We start from the raw sequence: 20,905 nt of genomic DNA on the forward strand, positions 1-20,905 counted from the left end.
TTTACACAAAGCTATTAAAAAAAGTTACATAATGCTTCCATTACAGTATTTTGTATTATTATTATTTTTTACTCAAAATTCTAATAAAATAAAATGTTTAATACGTTTAAAACAAATTAACGTAATCGATTTTAATACGTGAAGAGAATCGATCAACAGAAATAACGACATCCTGACCCTACCCGCCCTTTGCTCATCTCTCTCCATCATCGAGCACACTTTCATCGACGATGCGTTAACGGTCGAAGCGCCAGAAAAACAAAATAATAACAAAATATCTTCCAATTTCTGTTTATTTTTAACCTTTTTCCTGTTAGCCAGCCAACTAAGTTAGTGAAGGTCAAGTTTTACGGGTAAAATTTATTACAATAACGTAATATTCATATCGACCGTTAAATGTATGGGTGTTAATTGTCTCAGCTAGTTAGCATACATGTTTGTACTGATTTTATATCTCAAATATAACAATAATTAGCCTATAAGCACGTGTTTTGCTAGCTGGTTGTCTTATTCGACATTTCCTACAACAATTTAACGTTACCAAGTAAATATTTTAGCTGGTTGCCATTGATTTTTATGCCAAAATGATTAAAAGTAAATGATGGTGACCTCTGGTATTTGACAAACAGCATCATGACAGGAATACAGCCAATGCCCTGCCCTGTGCTCCTGGGCACTGTAAAAAGCGGTGGTTTACCAGCCCTCCTGCACAAATACACAATTGAGAAAAGGGTTCCAAAAGTGGAGAAAATCCTTAAGAAAGGTTTGTAACAAAAAATGTTGTCTTATATGTGCTTGATTTAACATCCTACAATAACACTTCCCATGTTGTTCCTTCTATAGGTGTGGATGTTGACAGTATAAACCACCTCGGGCAGACACCACTTTTTTGTGCCTCACTCCTCGGTTTTGCTAACGTAGCAGAGAAGCTTCTGGAGTATGGAGCAAACCCAAATCAGTAAGGCCAAAATCATGCGTCTCATCTTCCCACATTCATGCAAAAACCCTAAAGCTAATTTCTACAAAATCTTGTTTTGTGTCATGTGATGTTGTGGGTTTACCAGCCGCTGTACTGACTTGAGTACCCCTGTACATGCTGCGGTTTTCTCATGTAACCCCCGGCTGCTGAGTTCACTGCTGGATGCTGGTGGTGACCTGCGTCTCCATGACGATAAGGGCCGGACACCTAGAGACTGGGCAGAGGCAGGCGCTCAGGAGGACAGCCCAAGGGTTTGTGTGCTGGACATTTCAGGAAACTCTCTGGTGTCAAGATTTTCTGTGTCTCTTCATTTTATGTTCTTCTTAGTTCCAATGAAGGATTGTGTAACTGTCTGTTACAGCATCCTTTTGCTTTTTGTACAGATGCTTGCTTTCCTAAAAAGGTGTGAATCTCAAATGCAAAGCATGTTGCAGACACATTTACCCAGGAATGTCCAAGGCACCCCTACCTCCTCTAAGAGTCTGCTGACCTCACTATCCCCACTCAAACTTTTACGACCTTGGTAAGGTCTACAGTCATTTTCTGACCTTTCATATTGATCAGTGAATGGTTTCAGTGTTCTGGTGTCATTTAATGTGAGTTTGAAGATATAGACAATGGAAGAATATTGTACAATATTGCTGCCCATATTAATATGATAAAAATTAACATACTTTCTACCCACTGACAAATGATCTTGTGGATTTAATAACCGAACTTGTGAATTTAAAAGATATGTGAAGTACACAGGGTTCCCACAGGTCCTTGAAATTCTTGAAAAGTTGTGAATCTGGGGGGAAAATTCAAGGCCCTGGGACGTTTTTGAAAATATACATACATAGATACAGGTCATTGAAAATGCTTGAATCTATTTTATGCAAGAAGTTTTCTGAAAAAAAAAATCCATATTATTCCCTGTGTATTATTCCCTGAGAAGGGAACGAGACGCTGCGTCTCCCTTGCCATACTTCCTGTAACAGCGTGTCAGCGTCCCTGTAACGCCGTCTTTGGCAATATTTCAGATAGCGATATACTTCCTGGCTCCCACGTCACCCTGTCGTTAAGCCTCACCATTGGTTGAATTTGATATACACATTCAGACGCACTTACCTCTGGAGGCGTCCCCAAAGTGTCACCGCAGTGACGCAGCGCGAGTTCCCTCAAAAGGGAACTGTAACAATATATCTTTAAAGGTAACACAATGTAACCTTGCTCTCACTTGAAATGTGTCCCCACATTAGTCCTTGAATTTGAGGGCATTGGACCTGGAAAGTCCTTGAAAGGTCCTTGAATTTGAAGTTAACTAAGGTGTGGGAGCCCTGAGTACATACAAGTTTAAAAAATTGATAATTATATGAAAATTATATTTTGTTTTCTCTTTTAGGGGAAATGGGATTGCCCCTGAAAATAAATTATGTGCTAAATCACCTGCCTGTGATATGGGAATGATGTGTTTTGGCTATGGAAAGGTACATGTACGCATTATTTATTCTATTTGTGACTTTGCTTGTGAAAACCTAGCTGATGTCATTACACATAATGTACAGAACATTCAGTGAAGTAAGGTCATGAATAAGGTCATGTCAAAGATGAAAAAAAAGTAAAATCGATGACTAAAATAAAACTTTGATGCTCCAAATCACTTCATTAGATTGAGACTACAGCCTGGATTTCACAGACAGGGTCACATTTTTTCCCCATCTTGAAAATATTTTGGGAATGTTACCCATAACGAATGATATTTTACATGCATATTTTAGTGATCCACATCAAACACTTACTAAGTATTTATACTGAGTGTACAAGTGCATATTTAGAATAGTACAGTGTTTTCAATCTCCAGAAGTATGTAGATTTTTTAAGTAGAGATGTGCAGTTTTGCATTAAAAACTATAAATCCCATTGAACAGTTGTTACCTTATCTTTACAGTTACGCATTGAGAGGCCTGTGCTGAGTCTGGGATTGGTCGGTTCAATGTCCCTGATAAGTGACTCTGACCTGGGTCAGGCTGAGGATGAACCCCTCAATTCCTTTATGTGTGGATCTTTTCTACGTATGACCAAGTAAGACCGTGTGATTTGCTTTCTGTTAATATGGTGTTTTTCAAATAGAAAACTAACCACTAGCTCCATCTGTTGCTTTTTGTTATCTTGAGTTACTTGGACTTTATTATACTTAAACAAACCATGTTTTCTGTAACAATAGGCCAAGTTTCTTAAATGCCCCCTGTGGTGAAAATCAAGTGTTGTATTGTTGTTTCTATGTCTATGTCTTTAATATGCTTTATGACCATGTGTAAATTCTTCATTCATCACCATTGCTGAGTATTTACTAACAGTTGAACGAGTGGATCAGTAGTTCAAGCCATAGATATGTATGGATACATAGACTCGGATGCATAGAAACGATTGCAGCAATGCTGCCTCAGCTCTACTTCTGTTAAGTGTGAATGCTCTAACTGTCAACATCAAAAATTAGTTCTGCAAACCCACAGCTCATGTGTGCATTGTTAAACAGACTAAGCAGCTATGTGTCCATGACTGCCAAATGTATAATCTACTACAGGGGCACTTTAAGCTGTATGCTTTTGGGTTTCAGCTACAGCTGGAAAGGATGCCGTGTCACTGTTAAAGAGCTGCATGATCAGATTTTGCACCAGCGTGAAGGACATGATGGTCTCATGGACGTACTTATTACTGAGAAGAAATATTGCTGGTATGATAATAAAAACTGTCCTGTAATTGTCTTGTAATTGCTTCTCCTGTACACAGTTTAAACTAGCAAGCCATAAAAGGTTTTCTTTTGACATAGTGAAGATAAACACAGTGTGATGTACAGTTACAATATATTGATTCAGTTTATTTCTTTACAGTCAGTTGTCTCACCCCCACCTGCTTTTGCTCATGGCAGTGAGTATATCCACTGACCTGGACCATATCAGACTGGTCTATGAGAGAGTAAATGTGGGCTCATTGTTCAGTCTACTGCATCAGAGGGTAATATTTTTAAATGACTAACATGTTGTCTTGTTTAAATGTTGCTCCTCTTGGGCTTATTGTTAATCTCCTCACAGAGAGAGGAGTTTCCTCTACTGCAGGTGGCTGATCTGTTAACAGTGGTACTGCAGGTGTGTGAGGTGTTAATGTACCTGCACGGTCGATCTCTTGTGCTTCGGGCCCTTTCTTCACATAATGTGCTCATAGTGCACCCTGGAGTTGCCAAAGTTACAGGCCTTGGCTTCATGGTGCCCAGGTACATACTGCATATGTGACTTTGGACCACAAAACCAGTCATAAATTGAGATTTATACATTATGTGAACGCTGAATAAATAAGCTTTCCATTTATGTACAGTATGGTTTGTTATGACAATATTTGTCCAACTATTTAAGAAAAAAATCACCTTTAAAGTTGTTCAACACATATTACTAATACATTTTTTATATATTTACTGTAGGAAATGTACAGAATATCTTTATACAATATGATCTAATCATTTTGACTCATACAGTTTATTGTTGGCTACAAATATACTCGTGCTACTTATGACTGGTTTTGTGGTCCAGGGTCACATGTAAGATTTTAAATCTGATCAATTTAAAATAAATGGATTATGTTCACGATGAATAGTTATGTAGTAGTTTTCATTGTTGTAAGCATTTAATCTCTTTAACAGCGAGGGAATTTGCCTGTATGCTCCGCCTCCTGCTCCTCTGCCCCTCAGCCTGATCAACTGGGCAGCTCCAGAGGCGATTAAATGTAAAGCCTGCACAGGAAAAGCTGATATCTATAGTCTGTGTGCCCTGATACAGGAGATCTATACAGGTACCTGTATGGGATGCACGTTGTAGACCTTTGAGATGTTTTTTTTTAGTAGGTCATTATTTTGTCATATAGTTTGTTAATTATTAGCATTGTGCTGCCAATGCAAAGGTCATGAGTTCAAAGAGAACATACATGTGGATAAAAATGTATAGCTTGAATGCACTTAAATGCACGCTTTGGATAATAGTGCATGCTAAATGCATAAGTGTAAATGTAAATACATATTCAGAATATTTAAAGAACTAGAACCTTTGCTGTACTGTTAGGGCATTATTTCATTTAAAATATCTGTATTGCTTTATTCAGATGCTGTGCCATGGGGTTCCACTGATCCACATTGCATAAAAAAGTCAGTAGAGCTCGGTCAGGCTCTGATAGCTCACCCTGCTGTGCCTAAGCCGTATTCCCAGTACCTGGAGACAGGCTTTCAACACAGAGCCCAGGACAGGACCAGTACCCTGAAGGATCTGTGCTACATGCTTCGCTGTGACATCAGAGTATGTAAACATGCTGTGTGCAGTTCTTTTATTGCCTTCCAAAAATATATCATGGTGGCTACAGAGCCAGCATTTTAAGGCATCATAGCATGGTAAGTGATAGCATGAGAGTAAGGGCTTTGATCTAAAATGTTACAGGAGATAAGAAGCGAAAATAAGAGAAGTGGATGGTACTCCTGGTCTGCCTTTCAGAGCATCCCTGAATGGAGCACTGAGTTTAATCACACAAGAGATCGTGATAAACCAGGTGAGCTTTTTGTTACTATGAAAGCTATTCAAACCTAAAAACTGTATTGTTCTAGAGTCAGATTGACCTATACTGTTCTCCCAGTATATAACAAAACCCAGGAACTCAGGCATTGCCTGGAGAGAGAAACAAATGAGACTCACAGAGTCCACACAGAGGAAGAAGAGTCCACCACAGACACAGATGACCTCCACTGGGACGTCTCACAGCATGACATCGCTTATTTACACAAGTGGCCCATGTCCCATGATGCATCACTTAAAGGTGACATAGAATGATTGAACAGAGTATTTATCCTTGTTCTGTGATGTGACATGTAGACAATTTTTTTTTGTTTGGGTCTGTAATGCCTTAGAAGCTTCCTAAAAACCTCTCTCAGATAGCTCTATTCGGGTGGGGAATTTAAACAAGTGGTTTTGCACCTATTTGGCTCCCCCTACTGGCTTAACTTGCAATCTCATTACTAATTGGCTGACTTTGCTGCCACTCAAAAAATGTAGCCAATTATTTTAAAGTGGAGGGGCAGTTAGAGGCCTGTGATGTCATAAGCATCAGTTTTTCAGATTGGGCTGTTTTCTGGCTGACATTTCTAAAAGAGGAATTTGTATGAGACTGAGATGTTTAGCATATTTAGCACTTTTTGTATGTTTGTGAATGTGGGTAGACTACCATTATTCAACAAAGACAAGGTAAAAATGGTTTTTGATTCTCTGTCCCCTTTAAAGAGCCGGCTTGTTATGACTGTAGCGATACAGAAAAGGATCTGGCAACTGTCAATCAGTCCATCGCAAACCATATCGGCTCCATTGTTCTCAACCTTAAAGTGTCTCAGGTGCTCTTGCAGCAGGCCGAGAAGAGTCTGGATAATGCAGAGGGAGCCCAGATGAACGTCCCGTGCTTTGACGAGGTGGATACTGGGAAATTTGAGATGGTTGTGGGGAAAGTTAACAAGGAAAATGAGAGCAGTGGTGTTTGGAAGGCATTAGGGCCCCCATCCAGAAGTTATACACCCGGATGGACAATCGATGGAGATGAAGAGGTCAGTCAGTACAGCTCGGCTCAAGAAGACAGCTTTGACAGTGGGAGCTATCCGAGAAGTCTCCAGGTATGGGTGCACAATCTGAAATGTACTGATATTAAAGGTAAAATACAATTTCTACAAAAGCTACTGTAATTACTTCAGTATCTATCTAAGCACTATTGCTCTGTATGACTTTCAAGACATTGCTGTGTGTTTGAGCAGCACAACATACAAATGTTTATTTACAATTGTGTTCAAAACTTCACATAGCACCTTTAAGAGCATACAAACCACATGAATTGTATTATCAGCTAGCTGGGAGTAACATGTAAACATTTAGTCAACATTTAAAGTGGATCAAAAAAGTTTATCAAAGTTGTCCTATGACAAGAATGGTTATTGGTTTTAGTAGGGCTGGGAAATGATTAATCGCGATTAATCGCATACAAAATAAAAGTTATTTTTTGCATAATATATGTGTGTGTACTGTGTGTATTTATTGTGTATATTTAACCACACACACATACATATATTCATGTCAGATTTTTTTTAATTTATATATAAATTTTTCGAATTTATATATAATATAGAATATATAAAAATATAAATAAATATATATACACATGTAAATGTTTCTTAAATACATGAATGTGTGTGTATTTATATGTACATAATAATTACACACAGCACACACTCATTTATTATTCCAAAAATCACTTTTATTTTGTATGCGATTAATCGCGATTAATCTTTTCCCAGCCCTAGTTTCAAGACAAGGTTTTGATCCTCTGCAAATGTTCACTAGTGTAGTTAGAAAGCTATACACACTTTATACACACAAAAAGTTAATAACAATCTTAAATAGCATATAGTAGGAGTATGAAACTTCACTTACAGGAGGAAAAATATGACTTGAAGAGAGTGGGAGGAACAGAGAGAGGACAGCAGCAGACAGGATCTCAGAAGTCTGAGAGGTACAACAGCCAGAGTATATTGGGAAAAATGACTAATGCAAGTCACATAGGCTTAGTTCACACTGCAGGTTTTAATGCTCAGTTCAGATTTTTGCAGAAATCAGATTTTTTTGCACTATTGTTCACATTATCATTTAAATGCGACTGCCATCAGTCTCATGTGTGAATCGTACACGTCCCTAAAGTGACCCGCATGCACAAAAGAAAATGTAAGACACAGCGCACCGTGTTTGCGGAAATAAACATGTCGGATGAAATGCGAAGTCACATTGCAATACATCAGATATGGATACGATTTAGGACCACAAATGAAATTGGCTTGAGTCTGATTTGAAAAAATCAAATTTGTGCTGTTCAGACTGTCATACAAAAATCAGGGCATTTGGGCAAAAAAGTCAGATTTGGGCCACTTTTGCCTGCAGTGTGAATGTAGCCATAAAGACAGGCATACTGTAAACATTACCTGAGATAGGTTGGAAAGTGAGAAAGGATACACATGACAAAATAAGAGAGAATGTGACAAATAAATAAGCAATTACATCTCTTACAGGTTGTACATGCAGCTTGGGCTGTCTGAGCCTCGGAAAGACAACACATATGAAGGAAAATACCAAGCAAACCCTACGTGGACCAGTAAGACACCATGTCTTTGTATTCTCCAACATGGCAAACAGACACACCATATACCGGCGGTGTTAAAGGGATAGTTCACCCAAAAATGAAAATAATGTCATTAATGACTCATGTAGTTTCAAACTCGTAAGACCTTCGTTCATCTTCAGAACACAGTTTAAGATGTTTTAAATTTAGTCCGAGAGCTTGTTGACCCTTCATTGAAAATCTATGACGCGGCTGACGTGTTATCTGGTGCGCCCCAGCTGTTTTTTTTTTTGGAGATGCACGCTGTAAGTAAAAAAAAAATCGCAAACATGTCTGAGGATAACACGTCATCCGCGTCACTGCAGTCATGTGACTTTAGTCTCGCGCATGCGCTTCACAACAGACGCGGAAGAGAAGACAATGCTGAATTAGGGCCCGGTCACACCAAAAGCGTTTATGGCAGTTGCAGGTGCCTTTTTGAATGATATTCTATGGGTAGGGCGCGTTTGCGCGCTGTTTATGCGCGCCGAGCGCCTTGCGGTTTTCTGCCGCGCACGCGTTTTTGAAGGAGCGCTGAGAGCGGAGAAGCGCCTGACGTCATTCGCGTCTTCCATTGTCCAATCGAATGAGGGGAGAGGCGGGCCTTACGTTGTGGTAAGGGAAGTTTACAGTTGCTTTGAAGAACCGGACTCCACTCGCTCACTCTCTCCTGCGTGTTTGTGCACCTCTCACCCTCAAACAAGGTCAGAGCAAGCGTCCTCTTTTTAAAGTTTCTGCTAATATGACAGTTAACAGCAAAAGAATGTCATGCTTCAATATTTGATTGACAAGACAGCTGACTCGGTGGTTGCTTAGCAATATGAAAAGCCGCGTCGCACTGCTCTTTTTTAAAAAAGGCAGTGCGTCGCGCCTTGCGTTTGCAAGCGTTTAAAGCGCTTTTGGTGTGACTGCGCCCTTAAAATGTAATTTTTTTTTTTGGACCAAAATGTATGTTCGATGTTTCAACACATTCTAACTGACCCACTGATGTCAAATGGACTACTTTGATTATGTTTTTATTACCTTTCTGGACATGGACAGTATACCGTAGGTAGATTTTCAATGAAGGGTCAACAAGCTCTTGGACTTAATATAAAACATCTTAAACTTTGTTCCGAAGATGAACGGAGGTCTTACAAGTTTGGAACGACATGAGGATGAGTCATTAATGACATTATTTTCATTTTTGGGTGAACTATCCCTTTAAGGAGTGGGACATTTAATTTTAGTTTATTTGAATGAAAATCTGTGTGGTATATGTCTATAAAGACAGTGGTTCTCAAACGTTTTTGGCATGTGGCCCCCCTTGTGTACAGTGCATCCCTTCGTGCCCCCCCCCAAAAAAAAATTTATGACATAAAACATTCTATAACAACATAGTGCTGTTGGTTAATAGCCTTATTTTTCTGAGGTTTAATTACACCGAATTTATAAAAAATGTATGTATTTTTTTTTAAATGTCATAAAACTGGGGCCCCCCGGCACCATCTCGTGGCCCCCAGTTTGAGAACTACTGTGTTAGGAGATCCTTGTGCCAAATGTATAGTTCACCCAAAAATGAAAATTATGTCATTATTTACTTAATCTCTTTTTGTTACAAACCTGTATACATTTCTTTGTTCTGATGTACACGAAAGAAGAGAAATGTTTGTAACCAAACCAATTAGAAGCCCCATTGACATCCATAGGAAAAAGAATACTATGGTGGTCAATGGGGCTTCTGATCGATTTAGTTACAAACATTCCTCAAAATATCTTCCTTTATGTTCATCAGAACAAAAAATGTATACTGTAACGACATGAGAGGGAGTATATATTATTTTTTGGTGAACTATCCCTTTAAGCAGTATGCACACTCTTTAAAAATCATGTAGAATCTTAACATTGTAAGAAATTTTTTCTTTGTAACTTCTCAGGTGAGGTTAGTGAAGTGGTGGCCCAAATGACACGTGGGCGACTGGGTGCACAGCTGGGTGCTGTAGGCAGCAGTGACAGTGAGGACAAAGAGGAGCAACAGCTCCACCTACAGGGCTGGCAGGGACACTGTACCCAATATAACTTGAAAAGCTGTGAGGAATCTGAGACCCGGGAAAGCAGCGATCTGGAGCAACTGTTTAAGAGTTTTGCTGGTATAGAGATGTCAAGCTCTTGAAGAATAGGGGATGGGCTTTACACTTTCTTCATGTAATGTTTTTAAACCTCTTTTTTATTCTCAGGTATTAAGAGTGATAGTGAGGAGAGCACAAACTTTCACACTACGAACCCCACTTTTGATGTAAATAATAGAGAGCTGGAGGCCCAAAAAGAGGTTTTATTTCATTAATTTATCTAAACTTCAAAAAAAGTCAATTATGTGTTAGAATTTGTTCCTGTCATTGTGTATTGTGTTTGTAGGAGGTTGATGGTTCAGAATCTGACTATGCTCAATCACCTGTCGAGCCAAATACTGTGTATTACACACCCAGACATCACATGTCTGACAGCTCCACTGGTGAAGAGCACTCTCAGGTGAACACATTTTTAGCATAGGTGTAACAAATCTTTTAAACAATACATTACTGATGATACCTTGGAGAATAATGCAATTGTCATTCTTCAGTCACTGAGCTCAGAATTGGACATTACAGTGGAGGTTTGTCAACCCACCACCACAGCTCCAGCAGAGGATAAACAGACCACAGAAACCAGTCTCAGTGGTATGCAGATTAAATTATCTTGCAATCATTGTATTATCAGCATTTTTATCTTGCAATCATTGTATTATCAGCATTTTGGGCCTGTCCTCAGGTATAATCTTGTTATTGTTAATTGACTACTTTTTTAAAAATCTATGCTTTCTTGAATGATTACATTAGAAAGTTAAGAAAATACTTTTTGAAAGTAATGAAGTAGACAAATATCATCCTACAGAATACCAGCCTGGTCAAGACACAAAAGAAACAGAATCTGAATCCATTACTCCCGTGCAAAGGTGCCATTTATACAATTTTGTGCAAATTTAAAACTGTAAACATTAAAGGGATACTTTACCAAAAATGAAAATGTACTCATTTACTTACTTTCAAGTTGTTCCTGCTGAAAGCAAATGAGGGCATTTTGAAAAATATTTGTAGCCTAACAGATCTGGGGCACCATTGACTTCCATAGTAGGAAATAATTCTATGGAAGTAAATGGTGCCCCAGATCTTCCTTTGTGTTCATCAGAACAAAGAAATTTATGCGGGTTTGTAACAACATGAGAGCGAGCAAATGATGACAGAATTTTCACTTTTGGGTAAACTATCCCTTTAAAACCAGCTCGCTAAAATTTAGCTTATTATTTATTCCAAATTGTATCTTTTTTTGTATGTGCACATCAGTTTGCCAGACATGGCTGAGATTGCAGATCTTTCCAGCATCTCTCATTCCCCAACCCAGCACCAAGAGTGGGTGGGGCCAACAGGAGCCACTTCACAGAGTAGAGGACATCGACCCTGCAATAGTACCCCACGCAGCCCAAGAAGTATGAATATGGACACTAGATATGCAAATTTTTGTAGATGCTTTTTATTATTGTGGGGAACATACTGATACCCATGTTAATCTAGTCTAGTATTGTTTCTGACTCTCTTGTTTTAAATAAAGGTCGTAGAATGTACCGCCGAAATGTGCAGGTGGGTACTGAGCATCTTCCTCAGCTTCAGGGCCTTTTGGATACTTTACCCTGGGGCAGTGCTCCTTCCCAAACTCTCTGCACTGACACATACGCCACAGCCAGTTCAGGAGACAACACTACAGTCAGTCAATTAATTCATGTTTATATCTATATATTTATTTATATATTAAAATAGCACATTTATGTTAACTACTTACACTAATCAAACATAGTTCATTTACATTGGTTCCTGGTCCTAAATCTCTGTCTAGACAAGTGTCTCTGCATCCAGCATCTTACAGTCTCCAGCAGTCAGAAACATCTCTAAGGAGAACACAGACTCTCCCAGCAGCGCTAATGCAGAATTCACCACTGCCAGCTCTGGAGCCAAACACACCACAGAGAGCAGCCAGGGGGACGGTGAAGAGATTGAGCATCCTGTTGGTCTGGCAATGTTCACATCATATAATAATGTTATAAAGGTTATTAAAACTGTGTAACTTTGTCGGTCACACCTGCAGACGCTCCAGGTGAGACTGGGATTCATCCAGAGTCGGAGAACCAGAAGCAGTCAGGAAGCATCACCTGCATCTCAGATGAACCTAAATCATCGGACCAGGCTCCAAACAGCGACAATTTGTCTTTGATGAATGGGAAAGAAAAAGGTATAACACCCAAGATTAAAACATTTACAAACTATGTAACTGTTTTTTGCTAAATATGTGTGAATATTTATTATATATGTGAAAACGGTATTCGATTTTTTTGTAAGGTGCTCAGATGCAAAGCCCCTATATGCCAAAGACGAGATAATGATATTAACCGAATACTCCCGGCACGTATTATACTGTATGTTCATCAAATACTTTTGCTTCAAATTCGCTTAATCCACCCTTGTGAGTACTTAACCTGAATACAATCCGAATGTGGTAGTAACATGAATCACAGCGCCCCCTAGTATGTGGTTCAGTTTCTTCATTTTTACATTCTGACTTTCACATTCTGACTTTGCATCACTTGCAATATTTAGTGTTTTTGTAACTGAGGTTTTTGGCAAAAAAGTGCACTTTTAGGGTTTTGCAGCTAGAGACTGTCAAATTTGTTAAATACCAATGAAATGACCAAAGAGACATTTGTGAAAATAAGGCATATCAAATTACTGAATAATAAACTCTTTATTGCTATTTAAGTGAAATTACTGAACCTAAACATAAGAGGCTGATAAAAAAATGCTAATTTTACAAGAAAACACTACTTTGTCAACACATGAAAGTAATGTTGAAAGTTGTAAAGCCATGGTTATATAAAAATATAAATAAAAAATGCTCTATGATATAAATATGCATTTGCGGTATATAAACAATAGGGCTGGGCAAAAAATAGATTTTTGGATTATTCTTTTTTTTTTTTTTTAGATGGTCGATTCAAAATCGATTCTCACAGGCCCCAATAAAAAAAGTGTCACATATTTAAAAATAATAATTTTAAAAGTCAAATATAATTGTATACAACAGATATGTTTCAACGGAAAAAGGCTCCCAACTTTTCTGCTTTACCTGTAAACTGAAGATGTTAAATAATATACATATATTTTAGTGACTCAGGGTGAAGCACTGGCCCGATCGGGCAAGTAACAATACTTTTTACTGGCCCGAACGTCTCTCACACTTGACCCGGGCCACTGGGCAGTCCTTTATGTTGAGCCCTGCTGTTTGATCAAGGAATGCGACTGTTCTCACTTTTTTCAGCATACATTTTTCATCTTGCATCAAAATTGTATTGTATTGAACATAATTGTATGCATTTGAAAATTAGAGATGTGTTCTGTTTTAATGTACCCAAGTGTACCTAAAATAAAAGAGTTTAATATACAGGTTTGTGGCTATTAATTTCTTTTGATTAATTACCCACATGTAAACTTATGTTCACTGTTCTTTTTTTAATAAATATAGCATTTGTATTAAATCTATCTTCATTGACTTGAATCGAGTATAAAAATCGAACCGAGAATCGGAATTTTAAATTGAACTGAGAACTGAAATTGAATAGATTTGATAGCTTGTGAATCGAAATCGAATAGTTTTGGAACATCTAAATCGATATCCAGCCTTAATAAACAATAATATTTTATATATTTGAAGATGCCTGTTCTGAATTTTTCCAATCCTGTTAAAAATGAATTTGTGCTCTGTACTGTTTCTGAAGTGTCAAGGCTTTGTACTTTCTCTGTTGTGACCATTTCCTGCAGAGAAATGTGTTGAGTATGATGAAGGAGAGGGTGTTGGTGAGGAGCTGTTAGATTCTGAACACCAACAGCCCGGCAATGAGGAGATTGCAGAAGGGAAAGAAGGGTGTGAGGATGAAGCCCCATGTCAGACACACGGTAACCCGAAATATAGATCTTCATGTTTAAGCATGTAGTTCTGTCAATCATCATTACAAGAATATATTAGCATCAGTCAATTTTAAATATACTTTTGTTTTCAGACCAAGATCCAGATCTCAACTCAGCAAATGTGGACAGCAATGCAAACTCTCAAAAGAACACTGATAAGAGTTATGATGATACAGAAAGGTGATACAACCTAGTTGTGTATTTCCTTGTTAAATGGATAGTTCACCTAAAAATGTAAATTCTGTCATTTGATATTTTTATATTTTATCTGTCAGATATTTGTAATCAAGAAGCCAAGAAACAGGAGCACTATTGACGTCATAATAGGAAAGAAAAATACTATTGAAGTCAATGGTGCTCAAAAGCTGTTTAGTTACAAACATTACTTAAAATATTATCCTTTGTGTTCAGCAAAACTTTTTCATTTTGGGGTGAGCTATCCCTTAAAAGTTGGGGAATCAATGATATTGACGTATTCTGGGTAACAAGAAAGTGATTTAGTTCTGTTGTTGGTTTTCATCTACTAAAACTAAAATGACCATGCTTGTACTTCAAAAGATGCACGAATTTTATACATTTGTAACAAAATCAGTGTTTTGATCTTGAAGGGCTCATTCCACTCTCGATGAGGAACTACAGAGAATGCTTTTAGAAAAAGCTAACACACACTTCAGCACCCCGTAATTAATTCTTATTTCATCTTATCAAGTCTTTCTTTTGGATCTCTTTATGTGATATCATTTCTATTGATAACCCAAGAGTAAACTGAACTTCTGTATGCATCTTGCTTTAGGTTTTTCAAGTCTGACATGAAAGGAGATGTTAAAGAAGACACCGTCTGTTCAGGGGACTACATGGAAACAGCAGGTGGGTATCTTTTTTACACAAGGCAACCTATAAAGGCCTGTGTGGAGTAATGCTTTCATTGTTGCCTACCTGTAGAAAGTGTGAGTGAACTGAGAGAGAAGCTGGAGGTAGCTGATAAAGGGGTCTTTAATCATCCTCAAAGGTACATAAGAAGCTTTAAATATATAATGCATTTAAGCTTAATTATAGATAGTGCTTCTGTAAGTTCTATTACATTTTTGAACATGTTATTTAAAGGCGGGGTGCATGATTTTTAAAAAACACTTTGGAAATGGGAGTCGGGCCGAGTACCAAAACACACTTGTAGCCAATCGGCAGTAAGGGGCGTGTCTACTAAAACCGACATCGTTGCCTGGGTTGCATATGTGTGGGGCGGGTCTATCAAAAGAAGGTCCAGATTCTATTGGGGTAGGGGCGTGTTTGTTTAGGTGATTTCAAATATCAACATTGGCTTTCAGAGATCATGCACCCCACCTTTAATTATACTTATGACTTAAAAAAATTAAAATAAGATTTGGATTGAAAATGCTCACAGTTATTCAGGATTTGTTAATTCATTATTATATTTTCACTATTTATTTTTCTATCATTAGGGTTCTTGAGCAGACGCCTTTGAAAAGCCAAAGTTAGTCAAACCACACTAATAAAAAGTTAAAAGGTAGACTGATGCTGTTATTAAATGTTTTTGCATCAGAATTGTTTGTTTTAGTTGGCTCAGGCACTTAGTTTGTTCCTATGTTGAATTTGCTTTTCATGAAAGAATATATAAGAGCATTAAGGTAATTGTGTTCAAGCTTGTTAACTTCATCTAATATATTATACAAGTTAATTTGAATGTTTATAAATGTTGTTTCATGCATTTTTCTTTTTTTTTCAAAATAATTAATTTAATGATATAAATGTTACTACAAAAAATGGACTTCCTGTGTTTTAGGTGTTTAGTTATATTGAGGCATGCATTCTGAATCATTTCTGATTAAACCAAGTACAAATACAAAACAAATACATTTTATTGCATACTCAAACTTACAACAACAATTTCCGAAATATTACAATATATACAGTCAAATGTATTTCTTGTCGGATGTGATTTGTCTTTTCTAAAATTTAAAAACAGCTGTTTTACTTTACAAAAACAGGACAAGACAAATCTTATTAATGAAATAAATCTAAAGATTCTACATCAGGTCCATAATTGCAGTTACAGCAGAGTAAAGTTATGCAAAAGAAATAGAACAAACAATCAGTTAAAACTAAGTGTTTCTGCCCTTTTTCTCATAAGTTTAACAAAAGAAATGTTTTGAAATACATCATCTTGATTCAGTCATTCTTGTCCAATTTTAAAATAGACATATATAGACATCTCAGTCTCTTGAAAGCAATGAAACAAGTCCTTTCCTGTCCAGTTCGATCAGCTTGAGGTGCTGTAAGGTTTTCAAACCAGAATCACTGACTTTCATATTCAGTTTCTTCATCCTTTGAGTGCTTATCGGTCCTCTGGAAACAGGAGCGAACAAAGAAGTTATCAAATTAGACAACACTTTTCTCTGTATATGTTCTATAACATTACTTAAAGTATTAATCCATCCAAAATGTTGATCTCTTTCTTTGTTCAGTCGAGAAGAAAATGTCTCTTGAGGAAAACATTTCAGGATTTCTCATTTTAATGGACCCCAACACTTAACAGTTAATGCAGTTGAAAATTGCAGTTTCAAAGGACTCTAAACGATATCAAGCGAGCCATAAGGGTCTTATCTAGCGAAACGATTGTCATTTTTGGCAAGAAAAATAAAAATATGCACTTAAACCACAACTTCCTGTCTTCCTTCGGCTGTGTGACGCGCCAACGCGACCTCACGTAATTGCGTAATGACGTGGAAAGGTCACGTGTTACATATATGAAACGCACATTTGCGGACCATTTTAAACAACAAACTGACACAAAGACATTAATTTGTATCATTCGACATACAACAACGTCGGAACCGTCCTCTTTCTCCACACTTGTAAACACTGGGGCGTAGTTACTATACGTCATCCGTGACATCCTGACGTATTATGTGAGGTTGCGCTGGCGCGTCACACGACCGGAGGAAGATTAGAAGTTGTGGTAAAAAGGTGCTTACTTTTCTTGCAAAAAATGACAATCGTTTCGCTAGACAAGACCCCCATGCCTCGCCTAACATAATTCAGAGTCCTTTTAAACTGCATTAAAACTGTTAAGTGTTGGGGTTCATTAAAGTCCATTAAACTGAGAAAAGTCCTGGAATGTTTTCCTCAAAAAACATAATTTCTCCTCGACTGAACAAAGAAAGACACCAACATCCTGGACGACATGGTGGTGAGTAAATTATCTATTTTTTTTTTAAGAAAATGGACTAACCCTTTAACACAGTTATATTTGTTAAAAATATTTTCAACTTTGTACTTTCCCCCTTAAAAATTTTTATGTTATACAGTTTTATGTTTAACAGCAACTTTAAGGGGCACATATCATGCCCATTTTTACAAGATGTTAAATCTCAGGTGTGCCCAGAATTTGTCTGTGAAGTTTCAACTCAAAGTACACAGTATGATTTGTATCATGTGTTATAGCATGTCCAAAACGCCCCTATTTGGGTGGGAGCTGTTTTCATGTGTGTACCTTTAAATGCAAATGAGCTACAGCTCCTCACTTCCTTTCTAACAGACAGTGAGTGCTTTTGTTTAAAAATAGATCTGTTTCTTGTAAATACAGTCTGAGAAAGTAGCATCTTTAGCACATTAGTGCAACAACATGCTTACAAACACATTTCAAAAGCTTTTGGGTAAAATTAACCACTCAGTCAGTGGCCGTGGGCGGGGCTTTGTTTGTGCGACATCACAATAACAAGAGAATCATAATGAGACTGCTTTAGTTTAATGGGAATTAAAAAAGGAGGAGAGGATTGATTTTTTTCATTGTAGGGTTGTTCTCACACTGCCAACACACATTTATGATACTGATACAGGAGAAAAATTTTACGTGTGATTGAACAAACCTGTTTTTATCTGAGAAGTACTCTGTTAATTGCTTATAGAGTGTGTTGAGGTCATTCAGCTTCAGGTTACCGCGTACACTTCGAGGGACCGTCTCAAAAGTGCCCTCAGTTACCTCCTCATGTGTACTTTGTGCTGCAAAACAGACAAAACATATATAAATTACAATTATTTTGCAATTAAATGCTTTAAAATTGCTAATAAAGTACACAAGGAGAGTTTTGTGATCTTACACTCGGACTGCGCTTGAATTTGAGATTCTGATGTGGGTACGGCCTACACCAAAAAATTATTTGTTAGCTAAGGTACTTTTGTATATAATATAAATATAAAATGTGCATAAATTTAAAAATAATTCCCCTGTTTTGTCTAACCTCTACACTCAGTGCAGCTATAGAAGAGCAGAGAGCCTCCTTCGCTTCTTCTTCTTCTTTTGTCAGTGGTGGAACCTTCAACACAAGATTTGGATGACCTTACAGAGCACGAATCTAAAAACCTCATGAAACCTATAGCTTATTGCTTTAATTTGCAATAGCCTGCTAACGTATATACGCTGAGCCGACCTTTTCAGCTCACACAGGAAGGTTCATTTTAAATATGGGCAAGATGTTTTTATGACCGACTGAATGAATACCTCTATATCTGCTGTGGTCTGTAAGTGTTGAACCAGCTGCACCGTAGTGTCCAGGTGAGCTCGTATGGAGTCCATGGATCGTTTCTGTTCTGCGGCAATCTCCTCCACCTGCGCACACAGGGCTGCATGACGTGCTTTGATAGCCGACAGGTTCTCCAGCAACTGAACTGGGTTTCCCTTAAAGATTTTGCCATTCACAAGACACAGAAAACTACCGTAAGAGTCAAACTTTGTACAGTGCACATTTATGCATTTGGCAGACACTGTTACCCATAACCTTTGAGCTGCTGATGCAATGATTTACCAACTAAGCTTAATATTAATAACCAAAAACATTAAACAAACCATGAAATGCATCTTGAAAGAAAAAATAAAATGTCATTTTTTTATTTTTAGGTGAAATATCCAATTAAAACCAACCACATGCAAGACAATGAATTCACCTCAAATGAGCCAGCCTCTCGAGCATTGCTCACAAAGTCAAATTTCAGCCGCTTTTCCACATATTCTATATCAGCCTCCGCTTTCTGGAACTACAAGGACACAGTTCTGAACACAATCATCATTCATTGAGCATTTAGATGAACTGGCTTTTTGGTTTTTGATAATGATTTACTAGTGCCCACCTGGAGGATAAGGGTACAGCCTAAAACCTGAAACCCTATTAGCAATATTGCACTACTCTGAACATAGTGGACAGCAGAGGCAATACTGATAGGGTCCCAGGAATTAGGATTAGATCTTAAACCTGTAAAACATTAAACAAACAACAATAAAAAGGCACAACTCTTCAAACTTTGTGCAAAGCTGCTCTCAGATGCCCTGACAATACTATTGCACTGCTAGCTGTCCAATACAGTAGTGCAATGAAGTCAGAGCACCTGTTAACAGCACTCGATACGGCTGGCCAGGTTGTTGACCCTACCTTTGAGAAAAATCCCTGGCCAATGCCCCTTTAACATTGCACTGCTTTAATAACTGGGTTATCAGTAGTACAATATGAAAGGGGCACTGGACAGACAGTACAGATTCAGGGTGGTCTTTTTGCATGCTGAAATATCCAGTCATGATAAATAATGTCAATTAAACCTAAAGGGAAAACACAGCCGTTACTGAAACATAAAAAAAACATAAATATGCATAATGTAGTAGAGGTATAAAGGTTATCTGGCTGAATAAGAGCGATACTGCGCCCCCTACCGCCAAATTTATTTATGGATGGCACTACACGAGTAAAAAGTTATATAAATGCATGTTTCAGATTTTCTGTAAATTTTTGCATGGCAAAAAAAGCATTGTTTTAATGAGATTTTGCATGCATAGAATTTACTAATGGTTACTAATCAAAATACATACATGCAAATGGTTGTAAATGGTTCCCAGACGCATTTTATTCATTATAATCAGTGTATAAGTATAGCAATAGTTGTAAAACACGTTGGTGTACCTATACACTATTACTGACTAAACATGTTAAAATATCCCATGACATATGGAGTAAACCAGAGATGCAGCAGAAATCTGACTGGCACGCGCACAGGCCCTCACGCAACCGCAGTCCGCACACCAACGATCACATCACCCACCGAGCCAAATAGACAGTTTTGGGTGACATAAACATTGTTTTTTGATCCAGCGTACGCCCATATCGGTATTTTAATCATACGGATACTGTTTGGCGCTGGATAATGATACTAGCAACGGCACTAGTTAGCTACTCAGCTACATGTTTTTCGTATTTTTCTCCCTCCAACCCAAGGGAAAGTCAGAGACATGCACAAAACCTTTAACCCTTAATGTTTTCATTTGATTTTCCGTGATCGCCATTAAAGACACGGATGTAGCTGAACGATAGTTGCATTTAAACGGAAAAAACGTTTGATTTTAATATTTTGTTATAACAGCTTACCATCGCCTCTAGCTTATCAACTGTCTCCATGTTGAATAGTTTACATTCCTAAAGCAGCCCCGGAAATATGAAGCTCGCAGCAGATCAGAAAACCTTCTCTGATTGGTTGGCTGTCAGGAAGAGGGGAACGTGATTGGTCAGTTTCGAAGCGCCGCAGCGAAGGGGAAAGAGCGGAAAAGGGGCGGGATGTTCGGAATGGAATACTAACGTACCACCGAGAACGCACAGTACGTACTGTATTTAAAACAACGTGGAGTTATGCATAT

The 20,905-nt window shown here is 37.9% G+C and overlaps 2 protein-coding genes across 7 annotated transcripts; one reads left to right on the plus strand and one right to left on the minus strand.

The window, feature by feature from the left end:
* Positions 1–173: 173 nt before the first annotated feature.
* Positions 174–15,849, plus strand: tex14 (testis expressed 14, intercellular bridge forming factor). 5 transcript variants are annotated; one of them, XM_055208170.2, is made up of 32 exons: positions 174–329; positions 630–763; positions 844–958; positions 1,065–1,230; positions 1,363–1,502; positions 2,364–2,448; positions 2,910–3,043; positions 3,579–3,695; positions 3,853–3,976; positions 4,054–4,232; positions 4,656–4,804; positions 5,111–5,301; positions 5,440–5,548; positions 5,633–5,812; positions 6,274–6,653; positions 7,467–7,543; positions 8,094–8,176; positions 10,099–10,311; positions 10,399–10,490; positions 10,577–10,690; positions 10,782–10,878; positions 11,093–11,153; positions 11,542–11,684; positions 11,807–11,958; positions 12,089–12,260; positions 12,338–12,481; positions 14,065–14,199; positions 14,304–14,391; positions 14,820–14,891; positions 15,005–15,078; positions 15,154–15,220; positions 15,672–15,849. In XM_055208170.2, exons 2-32 carry the CDS (start codon positions 634–636, stop codon positions 15,706–15,708), a joined length of 4,020 nt encoding a protein of 1,339 aa, XP_055064145.2. In that variant the 5' UTR covers positions 174–329; positions 630–633; the 3' UTR covers positions 15,709–15,849. The 5 variants fall into 5 exon arrangements, with proteins under 5 accessions (XP_055064145.2, XP_055064147.2, XP_055064148.2 ...); XM_055208172.2 differs by having other exon boundaries at positions 178–353; positions 14,310–14,391; XM_055208173.2 differs by having other exon boundaries at positions 179–353; positions 12,089–12,236.
* A 221-nt stretch (positions 15,850–16,070) lies between these two features.
* ska2 (spindle and kinetochore associated complex subunit 2) lies at positions 16,071–20,762 on the minus strand. 2 transcript variants are annotated; one of them, XM_055208182.2, is made up of 8 exons: positions 19,656–19,707; positions 19,357–19,478; positions 19,174–19,263; positions 18,731–18,907; positions 18,471–18,545; positions 18,330–18,372; positions 18,099–18,231; positions 16,071–16,575 (listed from the first exon to the last, which is right to left on the minus strand). In XM_055208182.2, the coding sequence occupies exons 1-8, from the start codon at positions 19,690–19,692 to the stop codon at positions 16,443–16,445; spliced, it is 810 nt and encodes a 269-aa protein (XP_055064157.1). In that variant the 5' UTR covers positions 19,693–19,707; the 3' UTR covers positions 16,071–16,442. The 2 variants fall into 2 exon arrangements, with proteins under 2 accessions (XP_055064157.1, XP_055064158.1); XM_055208183.2 differs by lacking the exons at positions 19,357–19,478; positions 19,656–19,707 and adding an exon at positions 20,640–20,762.
* Between the last annotated feature and the right edge of the window lie 143 nt (positions 20,763–20,905).

This window comes from Misgurnus anguillicaudatus, chromosome 12, assembly GCF_027580225.2.
Source record: "Misgurnus anguillicaudatus chromosome 12, ASM2758022v2, whole genome shotgun sequence".
In the NCBI taxonomy this organism is placed as follows: Eukaryota; Metazoa; Chordata; class Actinopteri; order Cypriniformes; family Cobitidae; genus Misgurnus; species Misgurnus anguillicaudatus.